This window comes from Hypanus sabinus, chromosome 16, assembly GCF_030144855.1.
Source record: "Hypanus sabinus isolate sHypSab1 chromosome 16, sHypSab1.hap1, whole genome shotgun sequence".
Lineage (NCBI taxonomy): Eukaryota > Metazoa > Chordata > Chondrichthyes > Myliobatiformes > Dasyatidae > Hypanus > Hypanus sabinus.
This window is the reverse complement of record NC_082721.1, coordinates 5,428,414-5,442,471: the sequence shown is the minus strand read 5'-3', so window position 1 is coordinate 5,442,471 and position 14,058 is coordinate 5,428,414. Positions and strand designations below refer to the sequence as shown.

The 14,058-nt window shown below is 41.2% G+C and overlaps 1 protein-coding gene across 8 annotated transcripts in view; it reads right to left on the bottom strand.

The window, feature by feature from the left end:
- Window positions 1-14,058, bottom strand: part of LOC132405962 (nuclear factor 1 C-type-like) — a 474,435-nt gene that overhangs the window by 115,434 nt on the left and 344,943 nt on the right. For 7 of the 8 annotated variants that reach the window (XM_059991009.1, XM_059991010.1, XM_059991008.1 and 4 more), the window contains exon 9: window positions 11,135-11,293. The exons of the other annotated variant lie outside the window; for it this stretch is intronic. In XM_059991009.1, the coding sequence (XP_059846992.1) occupies window positions 11,135-11,293 (159 nt within the window). The remainder of the gene's footprint in view (window positions 1-11,134; window positions 11,294-14,058) is intronic. 8 annotated transcript variants of the gene reach the window in all.

Here is a 14,058-nt window from a genome sequence, read left to right as displayed (position 1 = left end):
TAATTAATTAATTAATTAATTAACATTGAGAACGCAAGTTGTAGAGTCCTTAAAAGTGAGTCCATAGGTTGTGGAATCAGTTCAGTGAATAACAAAATAAACAGTACAAGTATATTCAAACATACTTAAGTGTTAGCAAATTTAAACGTACCAAGCCAAGTTTCCTTAACTGTTTTTAACGATAAGTGGTCAACAAAAAAAATATCAATCCCCCAACTTACTTCTGACTGTAACCAGATGTAAAACTGACTAAAGACAAAGCATGAATACCTAACTATACTCGTCATGTCTACGAGCCCCAACCCACATGAGAAATCGCCCATAATAAATGCACAACACAAAATACAATACACACAGACAAAAAATAGGAACATGGCTCCTATAGGGTGATTGAAGTTATCTTCTTTAATTAATTGTGAGGAGAATGTGGGAGTTGGTGAGGTCTGATGTACAGATCAGTACATTGATTGCTCTGATGGAATTCCACCACTATCAAGGGTCTCATTGCATAATTGACACATGAGGAAGTGACGAGCAACGTAATCACTAACTGTGGTCAAAGTAAAAGTGGAGACTAAATTCACACATACAATCACTGTTTCTCTCTGACCCTTGTGGTGCATCGGGCAGCAACCTTCCTGTTTCGTTAGCATTTGTCTGTTTTGTTCTCGGGGCCAAGTTGCTGGTTCGACACTCAACCCACCATGGATGGAAAGCATGCAAGGAACCGGCCGGATTTGAACCCCTGACCACTGGCCTTGACATCGGGTGTGGATGCCACTACACCACCAGCCTGCTAATTGTTTCTGATGCACCCCATCAATTACCTACTCACCCTGGACATTCTCTCTTCTCACCACCCCCGCTCCCATCGGGCAGGAGATACAAAAGCCCAAAAGCACATGTAAAACCATTAGGCAGTAAGATCCAGGAGCAGAATTCTGACTGATGAAATTTTCCTCTCAGCTCCAATCTCCTGCCTTCTCCCCATATCCCTTCTTGCCCTGACCAATCAAGACTCTATCCACCTTTGCCTTAAATATGCATAAAGACTTTGCCTCCACAGCTGCCAGTGGCAAAGAATTCCACAGATACACCACTCTCTGACTAAAGAAATTGCTCCTCATCTCTGCTCTAAAAGGACACCCTTTATTCTGAGGCTGTGTCCTCTGGTCTTAGACATTGCCACCATAGGAAGCATCCTCTCTATCAAGGTTTTTCACAATCTGATAGGTTTCATTCTTCTGAAATCTAGTAAATACAGGCCCAGAGCCATCAAATGCTCTTCAGATGTCAAACCATTCAATCCTGGAATCATTTTTGTGAAACTCATTTGAAAACTCTCCAGTTTCATCACCTCCTTTCAAAAGTAAGGGGGCAAAACTTCTCATAATACTCCAAGTAAGGCCTCACCAGTGTTCTAGAAAGTCTCAACATTATATCCCTGCTTTTATATTCTAGTTCTCTTGAAATGAATGCTAACATTGCATTTACCTTCCTCACCACAGACTCAACCTGCAAATTAGTGTTTAGAGAATCTGGCACAAGGACTCCCAAGTCCCTTTGTACCTCAGTTTTTTTGTATCTACCCTCCATTTAGAAAATAATCAACCCTTTTATTTCTTCTACTTAGAAAATAATCAACCCTTTTATTTCTTCTACCAAAGTGCATGACCATATACTTCCCAACACTGTATTCCATCTGCCATTTCTTTGCCCATTCTCCAAATCTGTCAAAATGCTTCTGTAGCCTCTCAAATTCCTCAAACTCCCTGCCCTTCCACCTACCTTCATATCATCTGCATACTTTGCAACAAAGCCATCAATTCCATCATCCAAATCATTGACATAGAACGTAAGAAGAATCTGTCACAACACAGACCCCTGTGGAACATCACTAGTCACCATCAGCCAACCAGAAAAGATTCCCTCTCTTCCCACTCTTTGCCTCTGACAATCAGCCATTGCTTTATCCATGTTAGAATCTTTCTTGTGATACCATGGGTTCATAGCTTGTTAAGCAGCCCCATGTGTGGCACTTTCCAAAAGGCCTTCTGAAAATCCAAGTACATAACATCAAACGATTCTCCTTTGCCTATCTTGCATGTTATTTCTTCAAAGAATTCCAAGAGATTTGACAGGCAAAGTTTGCCCTTGAGGAAACCATGCTGATTATGGCCTATTTTATCATGTGCCCTGAGACCTCATCCTTAATAATCGACTCCAACATTTTCCCAACCACTGAGGTTAGACTAACTGGCCTATAGTTTCCTTTCTTCTGCCTCTCTCCTTTCTTGATGATTGGAGTGACATTTGCCATTTTCCAGTCTTACGGAACCATTCTAGAATCTAGTGATTCTTAGAAGATCATTACTAATGGCTTCACAATATCTTCAGCCACCTCTTTGGTTGCTAAAGCAAATGACCCCTTTCACCGTGTATTTCAATGTACACATGATAAGCAAATGAATCCGAATGTGAAACCTGAGACACATCCACTGGATTAAACAATAGGACAATGGGGGGGGGGGGGAGGTGAAAGAGCAGACAAAAATGCCTTTGAAGTGACTCAGTAGTGCAGTGCAGCTTCGGTTAGTTCAAAGAAATTGGGGGTAGAGGGGATAGAAAATTAATCTCTTACAGAGATTAAGAAGTATAACAACTTTTCTGAAGTTTCATTAAGGATTTGACCTGAAATAAAATGCATCCCAAAAGAATTACAGCAGGAACCAAGTCACAAATTTAATTTTTACTTGTTTAGAGATACAACATGGAACAGACCTTCTGGCCCAACAAGCCCAGCAACCCATCAATTTAACATGAGTCTGTTCACAGGACACCTTGCAATGACCAATTAACCTACCAACCAGTACGCCTTTGGACTGTGAGAGGAAACCGGAGCACCCGGACAAATCCACACAGTTATGGGGAGAATACACAAACTCCTTACAGATGGTGTCAGAATTGAACTCCAAACTTCAGAATGCTTGAGCTGTAATAGCTTTGCAATAACTGCTATGTAACCGTGGTAACCTAATGCTTTAACTTTGATCTTAATTTCTAAGATTTCCACTTCTTAAGCTAAATGTTCAGATACATTACAGAACATTTTCTGGATTTTAGTGTTTTTTTGTACAAAGACTTGTTCCTTTATTCACTGGTCAGATATCATGACTGAGCACATTTTCACACAACATCTAAGGCGTGGACACGTCTTTTGAATAAAGGCTGCTGGGCGATGAAAACTGTTCACAGTGGGCGAACAATTCAACCAGTGAATAAACACAGAGCTACTTTCAGTAAAAAATTAACACTCGACTTAGTCCGCTAAAGGGGAGCATTGAGCATCAGCAAGAGTAGCTGAGAACAGTTTGCGTTAAGTCCTTTAGATCTGATCGCAGTGTTCATAGCTCAGTCTTGGAGTAACTCAAACCAAGCTCTGCTCAGATTTCTATCTCACAATGCAGAACATTACACTCTAAATCAAATAAGTATGTTGCAAAGTGTAACTGATAGAACATAGAGCAGTACAGCACAGGAACAGGCCTTTCAGCCTACAATGTCGTGCTGAACCAAATAAGTCAATAATAATCTATTACAGCTCCAGCGTTCTGGAGTATGGAGTTCAATTCCGATGTCATCTCTAAGGAGTTTGTACGTTCTCCCCATAAACAAGAGAAAATCTGCAGATGCTGGAAATCCAAGTAACACGCACAAAATGCTGGAAGATTTCAGCAGGCCAGCTAGCACCTATGGGAAAAAAGTACAGCTGATGTTTTGGGCCGAGATCCTTCCGCAAGATTCGGGTTTTGTCCGGTGCTCTGGTTTCTTCCCACAGTCCAAAGGTGAACTGGTTGGTAGGTTAATTGGTAAACTAATCCCCTCTGCCTACACAGTGTCCATATCCCTCCATTTTTCTCACTATCATCAGCCTATCTGAATGCCACCTCAGGCAGCACATTCGACCAATGTCTTGTAAAGCCTCAGCGTAACTTCCTTCCTTTTATACTCTAGTTGTCTCCAAATGGATACTAACATTGCATTTGCCTTCCTCACCACTGACATTATCCCTCTTACTGAAGCAAGGACAGAAAGTTGCTATTTTTATATAGAAACACAAGAGATTCTGCAGATGCTGGAAATCTAAAGCAACACACACACACAATAAAATGCCCAGCAGGTCAGGCAGCATCTATGAAAAGAATCAATTTACTAGATGATCAATATCCATTTCTAGTAAGTCAATTCTATATAAAAATTCATTTTTTGAAGAAGGATCTCGGCCCTTCTTCAAAAATGAATTTTTATATAGAATTGACTTATCAGTTAAAGATGTTGATCATTTGGTAAATTGTTTATGTCTGAATTCCTTACTTGAAAAATCAATCATCATTCACAAGAGAGATGTTAGAAGTCAATAGAAACTACAAGCTGACAACCAATGCCAATTTGAAGTTAGTAAAGTTAGTTGCTGGATGTGTTTCACATCCTTCCATTATTCCTAACTCATCTATCTACAGCTCTCCTTATTATATAAAGGGAAGCTATTTTCTTCTATTTGAACACACACTGCCCTTGCCTATCTGGTCTGTAGGGAGTAGGGCTGGCTGCAGCGCTCTTTCTGGAAAGGACTGGGTACACTACCACTGGCCCCAGCTATCCTTGCCTGGATCTTGTCTTTAACCGCTGCTTTACTGCAGCTTCCACAGCCCCGACAACAGATCACAATGAATGGAAAATGCTGACTGATGAAATTCACCGGATGTGGGAAGAAACGTGGAATGGGTAAGTCATTCGGAGTTGTGCTTCGAAGTGGGTGAGACGATTGCAGGGAAAAAACAAAACAAAACTGAAACTTAAACTTGCCAGGTTTTTGCACCCATCTCAATGCCGATCTGTTAGTAATGCAGATGGAGGAGAGATTTTGTTTAGATAGTGATAGTGGTTAACACATTGTGATTGCAGGAAATTTCCCCGTTGGCTCTGAACGTTTCAGGATTTTGTTTGAGGTACAAGAGAATGCAGATGCTGGAATCTAGAGCTACACAAAAGACACTGCAGGAACTCAGCAGGTCAGGCAGCAGCTGTGGAGGGAAATGAACAGTCAGGCCATATTGTGCAATTCCATTTTCCTAAGTTCATTCATTTCTGACTGATGAACACAATTGGCAGGAAACGGATCAAAAAGACTCATACTATTCCATTATGAATCATATCGGAATAATGTTTTGCTTTTGGACTCCCCTGATATATCCCTCCCTCCCATAAACAATTTGGCAATTAAGTCAGATACACAACGTCAGCTGGAGTGGATGTTACCCGGGGGGGGGGGGGGGGGATTCTGTTCTGACAGATAGAAGGACACCTGGCACTGTGAGGAAGACCTTTGCAAGGACAGAGGAGGTCAAGCCCAGAGAGTGTACCATATAGACATAAGATATAGCGGCAGGTTTAGGCCATTCAGCCTATCAAATACTGTATGCTCCACCTTTCCATCAGGGCTGATTTATTATCTGTCTCAATCTCATTCTCCAGCCCTTTCCCTCTAATCTTTGACACGCTTACTAATCAAGACTCTGTCATCCCCCCTCTTTAAACCTGGCCTCCACAGCTGTCTGTGGCAATGAATTCCACAGATTCACCACCCTCTGGCTAAAGAAATCCTTCCTCATCTGGTTTAAAGGGACATCCTTGTATTCTGAGGCTATGCTCTCTGGTCTTAGACTCTCTCACTAAAGGAAACTTCCACTCCACCTAGGCCTTTCAACATTTGTTAGGTTTCAATGAAACCTACCCCCTCCCCCATTATTGTTCTGAACTCCCGGGAGTACAGGCTCAGAGTCACACAGTCATTAACGCTTCATTCTTGTGGTCATTCCCTGGACTCTCTCCACCCAGCACCTTTTTTCAGTCAGCCACAACAGGCGAGCCTCCCACTTGACTCTCACTACACCGCAGATTTTACCTACCGGAGGCAATTTACAGTGGTCAACAGAACCCACATGCCTTTGGAAAAGATTTGAAAGAGAAGATAGACTAGCTTTACTTCTCGTATGTGCACTGAAACATTCAGTGAAACGTGTCACTTGTGTTGTCGCTTGCAATGTGGTGGGGGCGGTCCGCCAGTGTCACCGTCACCAAGCTTCCAGACCAGCAGAGCAAGACTGCAACTCAGTAGCCCTAACTCTAGGTACAAGTTTAGATTAGTTCAATAATCATTCAACCATACACACGAATACAACCAAACCAGACTGTGTTCCATGAGACAGTCACCGTCACCAAGCTTCCAGACCAGCAGAGCAAGACTGCAACTCAGTAGCCCTAACTCTAGGTACAAGTTTAGATTAGTTCAATAATCATTCAACCATACACACGAATACAACCAAACCAGACTGTGTTCCATGAGACAGTCACCGTCACCAAGCTTCCAGACCAGCAGAGCAAGACTGCAACTCAGTAGCCCTAACTCTAAATTCAAGTTTAGTTTAGTTCAATAATCATTCAACCATACACACAAATACAACCAAACCAGACAGTGTTCCACCAAAACACATTACCAGCAGCACATAGCTTATATGGTAATGTTTTCAGAAAATACATACAGTCACGAAGAAGAGAAATAATATACCCCAAGTTTCTGAGTGGCGTGCCTGTAGAATTGATGGTTACTGTATTTGGAGGAAACTGGAGCATCTGGGGAGAAACCTACGCGATCGCGGGGAGAATATACAAACTCCTTACAGAAAGCAATGGGAATTGAAGCTTAACCACTGGCACTGTAAAGCATTTGGCTAACTGCTACGTTGCCATGCTGCCCTGATGCTACCACAGCATGAAGGACAACTCCACACACACACACACAGAACTGAAGCTGGGTCATGATAGCAGTGAGGTGTCAGTTCCCCAAAGAGGTAACGGACCCATTAGATATGCCAATGTGTTGTCCTAATCCATTCTCGATTTTGTTACAGTTCTGCTCTCAGACTGATTGGTGAGTTGTTTTTCATTAACGCATGCATTGTTTCTGTGTGGGTGTTAACCCATTAGACTCACCACTAATCAATGAAAATGAATGAGGATGGTTCGGTGGTAAAGAGACATTTTAAACCACTTTTTCTGATGCTGTTGTTTAGCGATTGAGATACAGAGCAGAACAGGCCCTTCCAGGCCACCCTGTAATCCCCTGATTTAACTCTAGCCTAATCACAGGAAAATTTACACTGATCAATTAACCTACCAACTGGTACATCTGGACTGTGGGAGAAAACCAGAGTAACTGGAAATACGTACTGTACTGTGCATATGACGTAGGCACACGTATATGGTTAGGGATCATTACACAGATCATCATTACAAGCTGCACCGAGGCAGAACAAGGTAAAACAATAACAATGCCAAATAGAGTGTAACAGCTACAGAGAAAGTACAGTGCAGGCAGACATAAGGTGCAAGATCGTAATGAATAAGCTTGCAAAGTCAAGAGTCCAACTTACCGTACTAAGAAACTGTTCAATAGTCTCTGATCAATTAAAGAAATCCCACCATAGATACCAATATATTTATCTATTGAACCACAGATACCACCTGCAATCAAGGACATACAGTCCTGTGCAAAAGTCTTAGGCATATATACAATATATAGCTAGGGTGTCTAAGACTTTTGCACAGAACTGCAGTAATTTTATCTATTGCACTGTACTGCTGTCACACACAAAAAATCATGATGTATGTGAGTGATGATAAAACTGATTCTGATATGGGTCTCTATTGTGGACTGAGAGTGGGAAGAGGGCAGGGAGAGGGGAATCATGGTTGGGAAAAGGGGAAGAGAGATATTCTGTAATGATCAATAAACCAATTGTTCAGAATCAAATGACCTTGCCTAGTGTCTCAGGGCTGGGTGTGTCTGCACCTGCCCCCTGCTACTCTTTCTATGCCTTTTGTCCCACACCCCTCCCACGGTGCTACACCCTTGCCATTACAAACATCCTTTGTTGCTACCAGATTTATAAATTCACTCTCCACTCCAATTGACAAATAGAGTACTAGCAAAACTCTTAGGCACCCCATCTGTGCTTAAGAATTTTGCACACTATTGTACATGCAGGTATTTATAAATTTATGAATATTTTATTTCAAACTTGTACTTTAACTGCTAACTTTATTTTTGATATAATTCTTTATTTTTTATAATTGTTGAATGTTGCATGTCTCACCCTGACCAACACACCACAGCAAATCCTGGAAAATAACGCTGATCCTAGATCCTTGAAAGTAATAAGCACAAAAAAGTTTGCAGATGCTGTAAATCCAGAGCAACACACACAAAGTGCTGGGGGAACACAGCAGGTCAGGCAGCATCTACGGAAAGGAATAAACAATCTACGTTTAGGGCCGAGACCCTTCTTCAGCACCTCCTCAAACTGTCCTGGTCATTGCTGCTTAACAGCCAGTCAGATATTGGTTGGAATCATTAAATTTTTTAGGTAGATGAAGTAGCATTTTAATATCTTGTTATTGCGTAAAAAAACAATTAGACATTTTGACCCTATCCTCAATTTCTTTTTGAAAAGCTTGTTTTAAGGACATAATATTTATTTTCAAAAAGAAATTTACTCAGCTTTAAAAAAGCCTGTCAGATATTAGCTGGAATCATGCATTTTACTGTATGTTATTTTAACCTACATGTGACAAATCAAGCTAATCTTTAATCTATTGGGTAGTCAGTGGTGTTCTTGCAATCATAGTAGTTGGGATAAATGGGCGAATTAGGGATGGTAAATAGACTAGACATTAATGCTATGAGAGGTGTACCATGGAGAGCATCACCGTCTGGTGTGGAGGGGGCCATTGGACAGGATTGGAAAAAGCTGCAGAAAGTTGTAAACTCAGCCAGATCAGCGTCGCCACGATCATGTACATCTTCAAGGAGTGAAGCTTCAGGAAGGAGGCATCCAACATTCAGAACCCCTTATCACCCAGGACATGTCTCTTCTCTTTGCTACCATCAAGGAGGGGGTACAGAAGCCTGAAGACACACACTCAGTGCTTCAAGATCAGCTTCTTCCCCTCTGCCATCAGATGTCTGAATGGACAGTGAAACTATGTCCACTACCTCACTACTACTTTTCCTTTTTATTGATTTTTTGAACTACTTAGTTAATTTAATTTTAATATATATTTCATTTTGTGATTTTAGTTTTTTAAATTATTCTATCTTGCAATGTACTGCTGCCACAAAACAACGGATTTCATGACATATGCCAGTGATATTAAACCTTATTCTGAATCTGATTCAGAAGCCTTCTTTGATCTCTTCACAGCCCAACAACAGAAACCTTGCATTACACTGGTGCTGCTACACTTTTAGACATGTTTGGAATAAAATGAACCTCCTAATAAAATACTTTAAAAGAATTAAAAGCAACTCAAAGAACAGATTACTGTTAGTTTAATTGATTTAGTGCAGTGACTTGCAATTCAAATGAAATGGTGAGCCCCTTTTACACTGAAAGAAACAATTATGCAATATAATACACTAAGCATTCAATTTTTTAAAATTAAACAGATTATGAAGGACACCAATCATGCCTATAATAGTTTGGCAAAGGGAGGGCGTCAACTGGGACACAAAAATGATAACAAGCCACTCACGTCTTCATAGCCCATCGATCTGCCTCCAGGTTAGTTCCTCAAAGAATAACACTGAGTATTAAACAGCACCAACTCAAAAGGTTTGTTTAATTATTGTCTAGAGAAAGCTGCTGTATAAACCACTTGAAAGTGACGTGTTCTAATTATTATTGAAAGAGCAATTTGAATGCATGATGTGGTTATAATTTCACCTTCATGCTGTGTCCAGATTTATAAGACAATTTGACTGTTAGAACAGCTCCTGTTCCAGCTCTCCCATTGGTTCTAGTTCCCTCTCTGCTATTGGTTCCAGATCTGTCTTTGGAATTCTGCCACTGGTTCCAGGTCTGTCTCTGGGACTCTGCTATTGGTTCTTGTACTGTCTTTGGGACTCTCCTACTAGTTCCAGCTCTGTCTTTGGGATTCTGCTGTTGGTTCCAGTTCTCTATCTGGGACTCTGCTATTTGTCAAAGACGTTGTCTATAAATCTTTGGTTAGGTGTTGACCCGCTTTGTTGCAGCCACCTCTCTAGGTCCAAACAAAGCTGTAACTGTTTGTCCTATATGTCTTTTTTACCGTTGCAAGACACTGTTAGATATTAATAACATAAAGCACTGTAGGTCTGCTGATTGACAGTGGCGGAGATGGACTTGCTGCATTCCTATATGTGCTATATGGGCCTTGTGCTGTGTGTGACTATTGGCATTGTATTTTGTACCTTAGCCCCAGAGGAACACTGATTTGTTTGGCCTTATTCATGGGTATTTGTGTATGGTTGAATGATAATTAAACCTGACCTTGAACTTAATTAAAATGCAATACACATTCGGGGGGCCCTTTACTAGGTACACCTGCTCGCTAATGCAAACATTCAAACATTTAATGTGGCAGCAGCTCAATGCATAAAAGCATGCAGACCTGGTCGAGAGGTTCAGTTGCTGTTCACACCAAACATTAGAATGGGAAAGAAATATGATCTAAGTGATTTTGACTACAGGATACTTTTTGGTGCCAGATGGGGTGATTTGAGTATTTCAGAAACTACTAATCTCCTGTCTCCAGAGTTTACAGAGAAAGGTGTAAAAAAAGAACAGAAAAAAAATATCTAGCCATTGGCAGTTCAGTGGGTGAAAATGCCTTGCTAATGACAGAGATCAGAGATGAATGGCCAGACTGGTTCAAGCTGACAGGAAGGTGACAGTAACTCTAATAACCACGCATTACAACACTGCTGTGCAGAAGAGTATCTCTGAACATATAACATGTTAAGTGGATGGGCTACCGCTGCAGAAGACCACAAATATACAGGAATACACTCAGTGGCCACTTTATTAGGTACCTCCAACCTAATAAAGTGACCACTGAGTGTAAGTGCAGTTTCTGACAATTTGTAACTTCCATATTGGAAATGTTGATATTTCCTGCTTAAAAATACACTAACGTAAAGAAAAAGCGCAACATGTAGTCACTTTCACTACAGGGTTCATAAGTACAATGTCACCTTCACATGAGGATAGCACTCCCCGGGGCCCGGGGAGTAGAACAACTGACACAGGGTGTCTCTCTCCGCCGGAAGCATGCGTCCTCTCATCTGAGCACGAAGAGGCACTGTCACTGAAGTCACGGAGTAGTCGGTGACTCTCTCGCCCTCCCTCCCTGGCTGCGAGAAGGCAAAGGGCCAACGAATGGGGAAGAAAATGGGGATAAATTGGGAAAAAAAAGTAAATGGAAAAATGAAAGTATTTTGCAACACATTCCCAAGAGAGATAACACTTCACAAACTACAGTTAACTGCTGAACAGTTTTTCTAATTATTCAAGAATCAAGACTGTTTAATGTCATTTCCTGAACACAAGTGTGAAGGAGACCAAAACAATTGTTACTCTAGATCTGATGCAGCATAAAAAAAACACAATAAGATAAAGAACACAATAAATATAAATACATAAGATAGCTTATATACATAGATTAATTGTATGTCCATAAAATGATGCTGTGCATAAGGTGACTGTGACAGTACCTAATAAAGTAGAGGTGCCGGGGGTGGCTTAGTGGGTGGGGGGTATTGATCAGCCTTCCTGCTTGGGAAGGTTTGGTGCTCCTCGTGTGGTGAGTTGATTTGATTACATTTGTAGCTGACAAGAAAAGAAACATAATACAGTATGTCTAATATAGTTTGCTAGCTCAAACTAGCAAATTGCACGCAGAATATAAATAATGATTCAAATTAGAGAACTAATGGAATTCACATAAAGGTCACTTATGTCGATCTGTCATGTAGTACTTTCACACTACGTGTTTATGTTAGGTGCACACAAATAACATAGGGAGGACTACACCCCTGATGAATGCACAGTTCACAGAGGTGAGTGATGACAGACAATTATTAGAGCATATTTAAAAATAAAGTCATGTACTCTTGTCATCAGCCCAGGTGTCTGTATTCTTAAACAAGAAATGAAGCTGAGAGAAGCATCTGTGGTAGAGGTGCTAACAGGAATCTCGAATCAACTTTATTTGTTATACACACATAGTGGCCACATTATTAGGTATGCCCGTACACCTGCTCGTTAATGCAAGTATCTCATCAGCCAATCATGTGGAAGCAACTCAATGCATAAAAGCATGCAGACATGGTCAAGAGGTTCAGTTGTTGTTCAGACCAAATAATCAGAGTGGGGAAGAAATGTGATCCAAGTGACTTTGACCGTGGAATGATTGCTCAGACCAGAGTATCTCAGAAACTGCTCCAGGGATTTTCATGCACAACAGACGCTAGAGTTACAGGGAATGGGGTGAAAGACAAAAATATGTGAAGGGTGTGGCAGTTCTCTGGGCGAAAAAACCTTGTTAATGAGAGAGCCGAGAGGAGAATGCCCAGACTGGTTCAAGCTGCCAGGAGTGTGAGTGTAACTCAAATAACCATGCATTATAATAGTGGTGTGCAGAAAAACATCTCTGAACACACATGTCGAACCCTTAAGTGGATGGGCTACAGCAGCAGAATACCACAGACATACATTCAGTGGACATTTTATTAGGTACAGGAGGTACCTCATAAAATAGGAGTGTACATTTATGTGTATTAGGAATGTGCTGTGGTGTGAGAACAAACCTGTTGAATGAGATGTTTGAAAATTACATCTGAGATAATGTGGACGGGTTCAGTGGTGTAGTGGCTTGTATCCTGATGTGTACACTTCAAACTGAGGTAGATCCTAGTTTACAGAGGCATCTTGGTTTGCATGGAACTTTTGGGCTGAAAGGCCTGCTTCAATCTGTGTAAATCAATATTATTGTCAAAGATAAAGAGAAGATTTCTACAGAATTTGTAATAATCTGTTGATCGCAGAGAAAATCTGCAGATGCTGGAAATCCAAAGCAACACACACAAGATGCTGGAGGAACTCAGCAGGTCAGGCTGCATCTATGGAAAAGAGTCAACAATTGAGGTTTTGGGTTGAGACCCTTCTTTGGGACTGAAATGGAAAGGGGAAGATGCCAGAATAAAAAGGTGTGAGTGAGGGGAAGGAGGACAAGCGAGAAGGTGAAACCAGGTGGGTAGGAAAGATAAAGGGCTGGAAAAGAAGACATCTGACAGGAGAGAAGAGTGAACCATAGGAGAAAAGGGGGGAGGAAGGGACCTAGGGGAGGTGACAGGCAAATGAGAAGAACCACGCAGCCTGAGTGGGGAACAGATGAAGGGGTGGTGGGGGAGGAGGAAATCATTTGTACTAGAAGGAGAAATCAATATTCATGCTATCAGGTTGGACGCTACTCAGGCAGTATATAAGGTGTCACTCTGAAGATGGCGTCATTGTGCCATGAGAGGAGGCCATGGACTGACATGTCAGAACGGGAATGGGAACTGGAATTAAAATGTTTGCCCACAGGGATGTTCTGCTTCTGGCAGATGAAGTGGAGGTGCTCTGCGAAGTGGTCTTCCAACTTATGACGGGAAAATTCACTTAATATTCCTCCCTTTGCAAAAAATAGAATCAGCAAAAAGATACAGAATTTGGAACAATTTATTGATTATTAGTGCTAATCTTAGAAACTCTCAAAACTCAGATGATGTTTCCAATTCTTTAAAAAGAGGATCAGCTCATAGCTAAGACCAATTTGGACACTAGCCCAGTCCAGGATATCAGTGAGGAACAGAATTGCTAATTAATTTCATTATCCTTCCCATCTCAGAAGGATTGCTGAATTACAGAGGTACAGAATTCCTATTTTCTACATTCGCATAATTTTTCTTCTGTCTCTGCCTGTGAATGGCAAGAACTAATTCATCCTACAAATTCAGCCTCCAAAAAGTAGTGGATATGGATCAATCCATCATAGGCAAAGCTGTCCCTACCACTGCGCATCCATCATCAAAGACTCTCAACGTCCTGGCCATGCTCTCTTCTCACTGCTGTCATT